The 14,662-nt window shown below is 40.3% G+C and overlaps 1 protein-coding gene across 3 annotated transcripts in view; it reads right to left on the bottom strand.

Moving 5' to 3' along the window:
* LOC124781406 (rab GTPase-binding effector protein 1) overlaps window positions 1-14,352 on the bottom strand; it is a 200,779-nt gene extending 186,427 nt beyond the window's left edge. For all 3 annotated transcript variants that reach the window (XM_047253858.1, XM_047253860.1, XM_047253859.1), the window contains exon 1: window positions 14,066-14,352. In XM_047253858.1, the coding sequence (XP_047109814.1) occupies window positions 14,066-14,120 (55 nt within the window). In that variant the 5' untranslated portion in view covers window positions 14,121-14,352. The remainder of the gene's footprint in view (window positions 1-14,065) is intronic.
* Between the last annotated feature and the right edge of the window lie 310 nt (window positions 14,353-14,662).

The following is a 14,662-nucleotide window of genomic DNA, read 5'->3' as shown; positions in this document are numbered from 1 at the left end:
TCCTGCCATTGCGGCGGCAACTCACCCTCAACCCAGATACGGTTGAAAAGGTCTAGGAGGCATCGCTGGCAGTCCACCGAGAGGTGTTTGAGTACCTGACAGTGGATGCGATCTGGCCCGGGAGCTGTATCAGGGCAAGCGGCTAGGGCACTTTGGAATTCCCACTCACTGAACGGAGCACTGTATGATTCAGGGCGGTGCGTGTGAAATGAAATACTCCGATGTTCCAACCGCTCTTTCGGGGAGCGGAAGGCCAGTGGGTAATTCACAGAAGTGGAAGTCTGAGCAAAATGCTCCGCTAAGTGGTTTGCAATTGTGTTGGAGTCAGTACAGACTGCTCCATTCAGTGAAAGCGCAGGTACGCTGACAGGGGTCCGATAGCCATAGAGTCACTTAATCTTGGCCCAAAACTGCGACAGAGGTACAGATGCCAATGGTGGAGACATACCTTTCCCAGCACTCCTGCTTGCGTTGGCGAATGAGGCAGCGGGCTCGCACACGGAGCCGTTTAAAGGCGATGAAGTGTGCCAATGAGGGACACCGCTTGTGATGCTGGAGTGCCCGCCTGCGATCTTCAATTGCCTCAGCAATCTCGGGCGATCACCAAGGCATAGTCCTCCGCTGAGGAGACCCAGAAGAACAGGGAATGGCAGATCCTGCGGCAGTGGTGATGCCGGTGGTGACCGACTGAACCACTGCATGAATGGTGTCATTGGAAAGAGGCTCAATAGTGGCAATGGAGGTGAACAAGTACCAGTCAGCCTCATTCATAGCCCATCTGCAGGGGCGCCCAGAAGAGTGACGCTGTGGCAGTGACAGAAAGATCGGAAAGTGGTCATTACCGCACAAGTTGTCACGCACACTCCATTGGAATGATGGTAATAGGCTAGGGCTGTAGATCGAAAGGTCAATAGCTGAGTACTTGCAATGCACCACACTGAAATGTGTGGAGGCAACAGTACTTAAAAGCGAAATGTGTGGAGGCAACAGTATTTAAAAGAGAAAGGTCAAGCTGTGCCAATACTTGCTCAATGATGTTGCCTCTGCCTGTTGCCACTGATTCACCCCACAGAGGGTTATGGGCATTGAAGTCGACCAGTAACAGAAAAGGTGGTGGCAATTGCGTTATCAGCACAGCCAGGACATGCTGCGGGACATCACCATCCGGTGGAAGATAGAGACTGCAGACTGTAACAGCCTGAGGTGTTCACACCCGAACAGCGACAGCCTATAAGGGTGTTTGTAGAGGGACAGACTCGCTGTAAAGAGAGTGAAGGACGTAGATGCAGACGGCACCAGATACCCTCTCATAAGCTGCCCAGTTCTTATAATAACCCCGATAGCCATGGAGGGCGGAGATTTGCGTCGCCAGAAACCAAGTTTCCTGAAGAGCAATGCAGAGGAAAGGGTGAAGGCTGAGAAGTTGTCGGAGCTCAGCAAGATGGTGGAAAAAACCGCTCAGTTCCACTGGAGGATGACATTGTCCATGGTCGAGAAAGGCGTGAAGGGACCGAAGAGGCAGATTACGCCGCTGGGTCACCAGCTGCCACCAACTGAGTACCGATGGGAGCGACATCCATCATGTCTAAGGGACTGGCGAGGTCTAGGTCCTCAGCGGACGCCCGAATCTCCACCGCATCCTCAGGCGCAGAGCTTGTAGGTAGTGGTGGAGTGGGTGCCACCACAATTTCTTTGGTCTTAGGGGGTCTTCGAAATCGATTTCCCACACTGTTCCTTTGGTTGCCCTTGCTGGGAGGGCTTCTTTGATTCAGTCTCCGGAACTGAAGAGGACCGCGAAGCCCTACGACCAGCTACCTGGGGTTTCTTCAGCCCCTGGCAGGTGTCTGATTTGCCACTGGTAGGAAACTGGGAAGGGAGTGAGCCAAGGGATCCCTTCCTAGCAAGAGAAGCAGAAGACGACTTACGCTTCTCCGGCTTAGAAGTGGGGACTACTGGTGTCCCCAATGGTTGGCGAGGAGGGGGGGGGGTGCTTCTGAGGTGGGGGGCGGTCAGAATAAAGACGCAGTTATCAGTGTGGTTGTCCTAATGGCCTTTCTGCACACGCCAAATAAAATGAACACCCTGTCGTTCCAGACTGGCCCAGAGTCAATCACTTTGAAGAATGAGGTCCCTACAAAAAATGACTCTCTGGACCACATTCAAAGATTGGTGAAGTGTAACGGGCACTGGGACATCGCCAAGATGATGATAAGCATGAAAAGCTGCAGACGGGCAGCAGAAGTAGTTTTCATCAACAGGGAACCTGAGCATATCTTACTGAGAGACTCTTACTTCGCCAAACTTGCCTTTCATATCTTCCACGAAAATAAAGGATTTGTGGCAGTGAATGTTCCCCAGTCCATTCTTGCAAAGACCAGGTAACGGGGAAGGTTTTTCAACACAAGCTTGTTCTCCTCCCATGGTGTAGCCAGGGAAGGGAAGACTGCAGGTTCAAAAAAAGCAGCACTGGCAGGCCTGCAGCCAGGCGACTAGCGCGAGTTTTGGTGTTCTCGTAAAGGTAAGTCCTTTTAGATTGTAAAAACATATAATTTAGTACTGATTATGTGGTAAATAGGTGTATTAGTGTGCCTTTCAAGCATACCATTAAAGGTTTCATTTTTCTTTATGTAATACAGCAGAAAACGCGAAAAGATTGTACAGTCGTATTCTCTGTTTACGTTTTGCCGCAGCAAATCTATAGAATTTCATTTAGTTGTTCTTTACTCTCTCCAGCAATTTAACTATAGTGTACCTCTTCACTATTTAATTCACATTTCCAGAAAGTAGAGTGAAATTTAAGTTGTTGTTTCAGAAACTTTGCACTGTTCTTTTTGTTTACACACAGCTGCGTATAGGCCAAATTTGCGGAACCATATTTTCGTGTTTATCTGTAATTTAACTGACTTATTCTTAACAAACTATTACGTTTATCATGAGTGAAAAGTGCTTGACCTGCCGTAGAATTGTTAGGTTGGGGCTTTGGTGTGATGGGTGCTGTAGGTTTTTTTACATGTGGGTGACTGTAGTGGCATGGGAATAGGGGAAGTAAATGAGACTCATCAGTGGTTTTGTAGGATTTGTAATAGAGATAGGAAGATACTAGAACAGGAGGGGAAAATTGCCGCCCTTCAGGCTGAGTTGGACAAGGTCAGGGGAGATCTTGACAGGTTAAGGAGGGAGAAGGGTAAAGAGATGTGGGAAGTGGCATCAGGCAACAGGAGGATCAGGCCTAGAACTTTGTCTGACAGCTTAGTGGTAAATGTGGAAAAAAATATTTGACCTGTTGCTTCAGTTAGAAGCTGGTGTGCCTCAAGCAGTTGCAGGTGTAGACAGGGCACAACAAACTTTCAGCAGCAAATTGAAAATTAAGAATGTAGGGAAATCAGTAAAGAGAAAGAAAGCGTTGTTGTAAGGTAGTTCCCATGGAAGAGGTGTTGGCCAACTTTTGCAGGATGAACTAGGATCAGAATACCAGGTTACCAATTTTTTTAAACCTAGTGCTGGTCTGGAGCACATGACAGAGGATTTAGGATCACTTTGCAAAGATTTCACTAAGGAAGACACCGTGGTTATAGTGGGTGGTGCAGGTAATAGTACTGACAGAGATCCTGGGTACAGTATAGAGTGTGACCTGGCAAAGATTGCATCAGCATCATACTAGTGTTGAGTTTGTATCTGTTGTTGGGCACCATGACTGACCTCATTTGAACTCTTCTGTCAAGAGAGTTAATTTGGAGTTGGAACAGCTGCTTATGTCGGGTGCAGGGTCACACATTGGTGTGGTTCCTGTTGATTCTCTCAACAAGTGAGATTATACTACATACGGCCTTCACCTCAACAGGAAAGGGAAGGGTAAATTGGCTGGGAAAATAGCAGGAAGTTAAAGGGGGGGAAGCACTGTCAGGAGTGATAAAATACCAGTGGTGATAGGGTTCAGAAAAGACCCTTTTTTACAGTAGAGAGGACAGAAAGAAACCAAATTTTAAGAGAGGTTAGGGCTGAGACAAACCTTCAGTTTGAGAAAGAAACCAAAAAACATAATTCTTGCTTATTACATCAGCATAAACAGCTATAGGTTAAGAATTTTCAACAGTCAGCAGATATTTCAACTCTACTCAATTTTAACTTAGTCAATGTGAAATATCAGCTATCTTCAGTGCATCAAAATATTCGAGGGCTGAGAAATAAAAATAATGAATTAATTATCTGCAGAGATGAAATAGTCCTCAAACCCAGGTGACATAATCTGCATTTCTGAACATCATGTGACCACTGGTATAGAACTTTTAAGTGTTACAGGGTTTGCATTAGCATCTCACTTTTGTAGTGCAGAAATGGAGAAAGGAGGAGTTGCCACATTCATCAGGAACATTCATAAATTTTGCCTAGAACAGCATATGGAAGCATCTGCAAAAGAAGTAGAATTTAACAAAAATCCTTCATAATATAAAGTGTATATCGAGCACCTGCAGGTAACTTTAATCTGTTCATAAACCACCTTGGATCTGTATTGGCCCATTTAACAACAAAAAACAAAGAAATAGTGGTTGCTGGTAATTTCAATGTAGATTTCCTTAAAGACTCTCCCAATAAGAACTTATTTGAGTTAGTAGCTCTAGCATTCAACTTAATTCCCACTGTAAAGTTCCCCGCTAGGGTAGCCAACTGCTCACAGCCATTGATAATATCTTTATAAAAAAGTCCAATGAACAACATTATATTACAAAACCAATAGTCAATGGCCTCTCAGACCATGATATGCAGTTCCTTCTGTTAAATGTTAATGCTGAACAGGATATAAAGTCTGTTAAATCTGAGCTCAAGAGGGTAATCAATAAGCCAAAAATTGATTATTTTAGGACACTCCTCAGAGACATTCACTGGACTGATGTTTACAGTGCTCATGGCATGAATGAAAAATATAACACTTTTGCTAATAAAGTGCTTACCTTAGGTGAACACTGTTTTCCCCCCCAAAACTAACCAAGGTTAGAGCTAAGTCTACAAACAAGCCATGAATTACTCAAGGAATAGGGGTATCTTATAAGACACAACAAACACTGTATCTCTCAATCCGAAACAGTTCTGATGCTGATGCTATAGCACATTACAAAAAATACTGCAAAATATTAAAGACTGTAATACGGACATCAAAGCAAATATATTACCAGGAAAAGATAGTCATATCTGATAACAAAATAAAGACAATATGGGATATAGTGAGCCGGCCGGTGTGGCCGACGGTTCTAGATGCTAGTCTGGAAACGCGCGACCGCTACGGTCGCAAGTTCGAATCCTGCCTCGGACACAGATGTGTGTGATATCCTTAGGTTAGTTAGGTTTAAGTAGTTCTAAGTTCTAGGAGACTGATGACCTCAGCAGTTAAGTCGCATAGTGCTCAGAGCCATTTGAACCATTTTTTTGGGATATAGTGAAGGAGGAGACCAGTAGAACCAGACATGAAGAGGGGCAAATAGCATTAAGAGTATATGATACATTGGTGACAGATGTGTGTAGTGTTGCATAACTTTTTAACAAACATTTTATAACTGTTACTGAAAAGATGAGGTTGTCAGGTTCTGTAGATGCTGCTATGAAATACCTTGGACCAGACATTTCAAGTAACTCTCATAAAATGAATTTGATCGTCACTACCCCAGCAGAAATACTGTCAATCATAAAATCTTTAAAATCAAAAACATCTAGTGGGTATGATAAAATATCAACAAAGTTAATTAAAGAATGTGATTCTGAGTTGAGTAACATATTAAGCTATCTGTGTAACCAGTCTTTTATCAGTGGAATATTTCCTGAATGGTCAAAATATGCTGAAGTTAAGCCTCTGTTTAAGAGGGTAGATAAAGAAATAGCATCAAATTTCCATCCAATTTCATTTTGCCAGCATTCTCAAAAATTTTAGAAAAAGTAATGTAAAGTCGGCTTTATAACCATCTTATCTCAAATGACATACTGTCAAAGTCACACCTCGGATTTCTAAAGGGTTCTGATATTGAGAAGGCTATCCACACTTATAATGAAAATGTACTCAATTCATTAGACAAAAAATTGCAGGCAACTGGTATATTTTGTGATCTGTCAAAAGCATTTGACTTTGTAAATCACAATATCCTTTTAAGTAAATTAGAATATTGTGGTGTAACAGGAAATGCTGCAAAATGGTTCAAATCTTGTATCTATCTCCGGCAGGAAACAAAGGGTGTTTTTTTGTTTGCCGATGATACAAACACTGCAATAAATAGTAAATGAATTGTAGTCTTAGAGAGATTGGCTAATAAAATATTTGTGGACATTAATCACTGGTTCCTAGCCATTTCTTTGTCACTAAACTTTGAAAAAACACACTACATGCAGTTCAGAACTTGTAAGGTGTGTCCCACGAGTATATGCCTAATATACAATTACAAGCAGATAGAAGAAGAGGACAGTGTTAAATTCTTGGGATTACAGCCTGATGATAAATTGAACTGGGAGGAGCACACCACAGAACTGCTGAAGCATCTTAAGAAATCTCTATTTGCAATGCGAATTGTGTCAGACATAGGGGATATAAAAATGAAAAAGCTGGCATACTCTGCTTACTTTCATTCCATAATGTCATATGGGATTATTTTTTGGGATAATTCAACAAGCCAAGCTAAAGTTTTCCGGAATCAAAAACGTACAGTAAGAGTTATATGTAGTGTAAACTCAAGAACATCTTGCAGAAGCCTGTTTAGGGAACTAGGGATACTAACTACTGCTTCCCAATACATTTATTCCTTAGTGAAATTTGTCATTAAAAATATATCACCTTTTCAAACCAACAGCTCAATTCATGGAATCAATACTAGGAATAAGAATAATCTTCACAAGGATTTAAAGTCTCTTGCTCTTGTACAAAAAAGTGTGCATTATTCAGGAACACACTTTTCAATAACTTGCCAGCAGCCGTAAAAAGCTTAACAACTAATGAAATTCAGTTTAAGAGAATCCTAAAGGATTTATTGGTAGTCAACTCCTTCTACTCCATTGATGAATTTCTCAGTAGAATGTGTGAATATGTGTGTGTGTGTGTGTGTGTGTGTGTGTGTGTGTGTGTGTGTGGGTGTGTGTGTGTGTGTGTGTGTGTGTCTATACAAGTACAATATACACTACTGGCCATTAAAATTGCTACACCATGAAGATGACGTGCTGCAGAAGCGAAATTTAACCGACAGGAAGAAGATGCTGTGATTTGCAAATGATTAGCTTTTCAGAGCCTTCACACAAGGGTGGCGCCGGTGGCAACACCTACAACGTGCTGACATGAGGAAAGTTTCCCACAGATTTCTCATACACAAACAGCAGTTGACTGGTGTTGCCTAGTGAAATGTTGTTGTGATGCCTCGTGTAAGGAGGAGAAATGCGTACCATCACGTTTCCAACTTTGATAAAGGGCAGATTGTAGCCTATCGCGTTTGCGGTTTATCATATCACGATATTGCTGCTCGCGTTGGTCGAGATCCAATGACTGTTAGCAGAATATGGAATCAGTGGGTTCAGAAGGGTAATACGGAGCGCCGTGCTGAATCCCAACGGCCTCATATCACTAGCAGTCGAGATGACAGGCATCTTATCCGCATGGCTGTAACGGATAGTGCAGCCACGTCTTGATCCCTGAGGCAACAAATGGGAATGTTTGCAAGACAACAACCAACTGCATGAACAGTTTGACGATGTTTGCAGCAGCTTGGAGACCATGGCTGTGGTTACCCTTGACGCTGCATCACAGACAGGACCGCCTGCGATGGTGTACTCAACCATGAACCTGAGTGCACGAATGGCAAAATGTCAGTTTCTTGAATGAATCCAGGTTCTGTTTACATCATCATGATGGTCGCATCCGTGTTTGGCGACATCGCAGTGAACGCACATTGGAAGCGTGTATCCGTCATCGCCATACTGGCGTATCACCCGGCGTGATGGTATGGGGTGCCATTGGTTACACGTCTTGGTCGCCTCTTGTTCGCATTGACTGCACTTTGAACAGTGGACGTTACATTTCAGAGGTGTTACGACCCGTGGCTCTACCCCTCATTCGATCCCTGCGAAACCCTACATTTCAGCAGGATAATGTACGACCGCATGTTGCACGTCCTGTACGGGCCTTTCTGGATACAGAAAATGTTCGATTGCTGCCCTGGCCAGCACATTCTCCAGATCTCTCACCAACTGAAAACGTCTGGTCAATGATGGCCGAGCAACTGGCTCGTCACAATACGCCAGTCACTACTCTTGATGAACTGTGGTATCGTGTTGAAGCAGCATGGCAGCTATACCTGTATATGCCATCCAAGCTCTGTCTGACTCAATGCCCAGGCGTATCAAGGCCGTTATTACGGCCAGAATTGGTTGTTCTGGGTACTGATTTCTCAGGATCTATGCACCCAAATTGCGTCAAAATGTATTCACCTGTCAGTTCTAGTACAGCATATCTCTCCAATGAATACCCGTTTATCATCTGCCTCTCTTCTTGGTGTAGCAGTTTTAATGGCCAGTAGTGTAACTTCTGCACAATTTCAGTGCAGTAATGTGTTCATTGTAAATAAGTATTATAGTAGTTCCATTACATTTTTATTACCTTATAAATAAATAAAAAACTTTTTTTTATTTTAAATTCAGTGCATTAGTGTTTGTAAAATGATTCTTTCATATAGTGTTCATTTAAAAAAATGAGAATCATTCCACTTGGGACTTGTGGAATGGTACATTACCTTATTTGTTTGAGTTGCAAATATTTGTCATGTATTATTGTTTTTCTGACATGTTCTACACCCTGGAGGACCTCCTGACTACGGATCAATTGGAATGAAAGTAAATCTTATCTTATCTAATCTAATCTAGAGCTTCAAGCTTCTGTCTGCAGCTAGTTTTTTGCTGATTGATATGGGGTAGCCACGGTAGCTTTTTATTCCTGCACTGGGTACCACAATAAAGTTCTGGGTCAGGACATACTGTGGTAGGACAAAAGAAATGTGCGACTCACTTTTTCACAATAGATAATTGGAAACCACAGTAAATGGTCCAAGCAGAGGCATTTCGAATAGTGCCTTGGAGCTGGTGTGCAGTAAAGGCTCCCGAGTCAGAGCTACATCAAATGCAAAACTCTTCATGTAGCAGATTACATACCTGAAAATAATTACATACTTCTTAAAATAAATCAAATATTTAAAGAAAAATGTTTAGTGTCATATGTACGCACTGTAAATAGTCAATAGGTGGCTATATTCAAGTAAGTATTATGCAAAATGATTAATTCCCCATATGACCAGATGAAGAATGACCATTCCACAGATAATGTTGCTTACTTCATCTTCTCCTAGAATTTGATGACGAAGAATTAGTCTAGTGAACTATTCGTATCCGATGCACAGTTAATAAGCTGCATACACAGCATTCATAAAACTAATCAAGATTATCCTATTATGTAACACAGTTTTTTTCCCTCCCCTTCCTTCACAGTTTTAGAAATCAAACTGTTACCACAACCTTTATTTCAATTTAAATTCGTTGGCTTCAGCAACTCACAATCAAATTGTGACCTTCCAACCTAAACTAGACCAGATCTGTCAGTTACCAAAAACCACAATTTTTAGTGGGGACTCCCAATTCAAACTAACCAAATGCAATACTAGCAAAAAAAGTAATACTTTTAGGTCACTCCAAAGATGTCACAGAGGAACATGCACCTGGCCACATTTCGGAAGGTACTCAACAGATTTAAGTGTTGAATATTCTGCTGCAAGTTGAATAGAGAGCAGTGAGAAAAAAGTAACAGTTGTATCAGAAAGAGTCACCCAATTTCGCAAAACAATCTTCTACAAGAATGAAACAAAAAGTTTACATCAATCTCAAGGTGCCAAGTTCGATGGTTACCGGTACGATCTACCAGGTGCACCTTGCTCACTTGCACATTCATTATACATTTGTGAAATTCCAATTTCAAGAAGATGGAGAACCACCACACTGGCAACTGCATGTAACAGCATTTCCTAACAATGATCTCCTCTCAAAGATGGATCTGCCAAAAGGGGCGTAGAAATGTCACATCCCACTACTGTCTTCCAATATGACCTGATCTCACGGTATGTGATTCTCTTTGTGGGATTTTGTCAAGGACTCTGCCTCAGAATTGTGAGTGTAGCACTGCTCAAAAAAGTAAATGAAAACTCTGATCCAAAGCAAGATTGTAAAAAGTACCCAAAGATTGCATAATGTATGTCAGAGATACCCTTGTGAAATCATTGGTTCTCTGTTAAAAAATGAATAAACAAACACACTAAGTCCTATGCACAAGTAAAAATTTAACCCAAGTTTCCATCTCCATTGATGTAGAAGACATAGTCCTGTGAGACCTGATGAATCTTTTTGAAAAACCCTGTACTTTATGGAAAGATTACATTAGATTAGATTAGTACTTGTTCCATAGATCATGAATACGACACTTCGTAATGATGTCACGTGTCGGGTTAATAAAAGGTGTCTATACACGATATTACATTACACAAAATATTACATGACACTTAATATATTTTTTGTGGGGGTGGGGAAATTACCCACTTACTATATCCAAAAATTCACCTAATGAGTAGAAGGAGTTGCCATTCAGAAATTCTTTTAATTTCCTTTTAAATGCTATATGGCTACCTGTCAGACTTCTGATGCTATTAGGTAAGTGACCAAACACTTTTGTGGCAGCGTAATTTACACCTTTCTGAGCCAAAGTTAGATTTAACCTTGAGTAGTGAAGATGATCCTTTCTCCTAGTGTTGTAGCCATGTACGCTGCTATTACTTTTGAATTCGTTCCGATTGTTAATAACAAATTTCATAACTGAATATGTATATTGTGAGGCTACAGTGAAGATCCCTAGCTCTTTAAATAAGTGTCTGCAGGATGATCTTGGATGGGCTCTAGCAATTATTCTGATTACACGCTTTTGTGGAATGAACACTCTTTTACTCAATGATGAGTTACCCCAGAATATAACGCCATAAGAAAGCAGAGAATGAAAATAGGCGTGGTAAGCTAATTTACTGAGGCGTGTATCGCCAAAATTTGCAATGACCCTAATAGGATAAGTAGCTGAACTGAAACGTTTCAGCAGATCTTCTGTGTGTTTTTTTTCAGTTCAACCCCTCATCAATGCATACACCTAGATATTTTGAATATTCTACCTTAGCTACTGGTTTCTAATCGAAGTCTATATTTATTAATGGTGTCATTCCATTTACTGCGTGGAACTGTATATACTGTGTTTTGTCAAAGTTTAATGAGAGCCCAAGGACCTAAGACCAAACCTTGTGGCACCTCATTCTTGATTGTTCCCCAGTTTGAGAAATCACCAGTTTTTTGCATATTATGTGAACTGCTTATTTCAACTTTCTGCACTCTTCCAATTAGGTATGGTTTAAACCATTTGAGCACTGTCTCATTCATACCATAGTACTTGAGGTTATCTAGAAGTATTCCATGATTTCCACAATCAAAAGCCTTTGAGAGATCACAATAAATCCCAGCTGCTGACTTCCAGTTACTCAGAGCATTTAATATTCCATTAGTGGAAGAATATACATCATTTTTGGTTGAAAAACCTTTCTGGAAACCAAAATGACATTTTGTTAAAACTTTATTTTTACGAAGGCATGAAGCTACTGTACAATACACTACTTTTTCAAGAATTTTGGATAAGGCACCCAGAAGAGAGATTGGGCGGTAGTTGTTGATATCAGACATAGGTGCTTCTTTGCACACAACAGCACAAATTCTTTGCAATGGCTAATCTGATTTAGGAGCTATAGTAACTGAGGAAGTTATTCAATCTGCTAATTTTTGGATTTAAAGAAAGTTGGACTTTTTTGTACGTATATTTAAAACATCGGTTTGTGCATTTACAACATGTATTAAAATATAATATGGGCATGAGACTACTACTACTACTACTACTGATAATATCACTGCTCAGAGCTGCTGACACAATCCATCCCTGGACATACAGTGCACTCAAAATTCCAATACATGTAAAGTTCCATACCACAAACAAGGCTCACAGTTATTCCCACATCATCACATTTGTTGGTTTCACCAATTCGCTGCCAACCATCACTTTCTATCTTAACTTAGCTATAACTATATACAGATCAATGTCACCACAATTTGTATTCCAAAACAATTATATACAATGAAAATGAACATTGTCACTATTCTGTTCTACCTCTGTTTCCAAATATACATCACATGTGTGACATTACATATCACACATCAAAACTGAAATACTGTTGCAGCAGGTTCAACCCATCTACTGGGAGGGTGTCTAAGAATTTTTGCGTCTGGCAAATTAATGACTAAACATGATAATCTTTAACACTGTTGTCTGTTTCACAAAGTCTCGTAAAGATATAAGTAGATCTAGGTGATAATTATCTTTCCATGTCAAGTATTTTACTTTTAGCATTAGGCCGACCTGAAAATTTTAATGTGGAGGCAATATTATTATTGATATTAATATTGCAGTCAGTCAGATTTCTACCAGCTTTCAAGATACTTTGACCCAGATTCCAAACTGCAACTGCATTAACATTATTACTCATTACAAATCCTATACTTTCACACCAGGTGAGAGCAGATCAGTAGTAATTACTGTTTCACATAAACTTAAGTATAATTCAGTGTCTTAGTTCATTTAGCAATTAAAACACTAAACAGCTTCACTAATATTACAATGGATCCTAAGGCACTTTTTTCATTAGAAGAAGCTATACGAACAAAAGACTTATGGAAGTGTCCGTGAAAAGATCAACTGATGTAAACAGCTACAGGATTTTAGTAAGGCAGTGTCACCCTCTCCCTACCCTAAAATGCTGATGTTTTGAAATATGTATTTGAGGTGTGGCTAGAGATCTTTGTTAGGTTGTAAGATAATAATATGGTTGCGAGTTGGAAAAGCAGATTAACAGCAGTAACAGGATCATTTAAGCATACTTCAAGATCAATGTTCCACATTTAACCCATCTTTCATTTAGGAATAACTAAAATTGTGAGGCATATTCAGAAAAAGTTGTATAGGCTAACTATTTACATCCCTGGACAGAACAACAGCCAGATGAAAAGTACAAAACTACCTTCAGTATCAACCTTCAAGGTAATTCTGGTGGAATGCAACTTAGATAGCATAACCATTTCTTTAGTACACTCATTCTATTTCAAGCATCTGAAAGTACATGCACTGCATGATCGATACCATCGAGTACTTACACAAACACTAAAAAACTTAGGTACTGAATTTAAATAGACAACAATAATAAAAATTAAAGAAAGAAAGACGCCAGTCGCAGTGGTAACACATTACTCATATTTATATTTGGAGAGGCTGACCCAGGTAGTAAATCGTGGGCAACATATAAGACATGGACATGATTAATGGAATATATGAATCTTTAAATAACAACTTTTTAAAAATAGATCATTTTAGCTATTTCTTAAATGCTGCACACTACCTGATTGAGTAGTATTGCAATGGTACCTTGTTCACGCAAATCACGGTACATCTGTCAAATTAAAAACAATGCTACTGTGCACGGATATCAGATTTGTAAATGTACTGTAAATGTTTTGGTTGCGGTCACACCACACCAACAATAACTCTGGTAATCTAAAACAGAGTGAAATACAATCTAATACGAGAGAAATTATACTAATATGCATGTCAGTTCGGCAAACAATGTCAAAAATTTACCTACAAATCTATAACAAAAATATGAAGATGTAAATAATGTCTTAAAACATTCGACTGTCAATGAGATAATGGGGGAGCGGAAAAAAGGTGGTAAAAATTGTAAAGGATTAAAAACAGTAAGTAATGACAAATGGATAGTCATGCTGAGATGATGAGGCTTGCATTGGGTAAACTAACGTTGAGAGAGCTCTATCAAACCTGTATTTGGATTACAATGTTCGACTGCAACTATGTAGGTATCACGTAATGTATATTAAAAAGCGTGTGATAGTATCATCTTAAACAATTTACCTTCCCCCTCCGGTTTCAGTTCCGGCGAGTCGTCAAAATGGCTAGCATTCTCCATATTCACAACAATGTAAATTGAGACAGAAGTTTTACTCTCGAACAGAGCTACCTCATGTCATTTGCTATGGCTGTGATGCCTCAAGCAACTCAGCAAACACAGGTTTCCAATAAAAACAACGCGTGGTAACACATGAACAACAACATTCTTTCGCACCGCCACACCTGCAGCAGACGCAAACTAAACTTTATTGCTTGTTTCCGTCTCGACAGCAAATCAGATGTCAGATGGGGACAGAGATTTTCGTATGAAGATATACCTCCACATTTTAGTGCGACCAACTTCCACATGCCTCTTGCAAAACCTAGTACTATAAATTCTTTGACCTAGAAACATCCCCGACAAGTTCATTTCCTCAGTTCCTCATGTTTCATTGACTTTCACAAATAGCATGCGCAAGTCGCAGGAAACTTTCTTGGGTCTTGTTGCAAGTGTTTCACAGTTGATGGAAAATTTTCTCAACTTGCAAACATTTTTTGCGTCCAATACCGGCACGAAAATGTCGGCGCTGTGGAGAAAGGCACAAAGACAGATGGGTCAAA

Source organism: Schistocerca piceifrons, chromosome 1 (genome assembly GCF_021461385.2).
Source record: "Schistocerca piceifrons isolate TAMUIC-IGC-003096 chromosome 1, iqSchPice1.1, whole genome shotgun sequence".
In the NCBI taxonomy this organism is placed as follows: domain Eukaryota; kingdom Metazoa; phylum Arthropoda; class Insecta; order Orthoptera; family Acrididae; genus Schistocerca; species Schistocerca piceifrons.
This window is presented reverse-complemented; position numbering and strand designations above follow the sequence as displayed.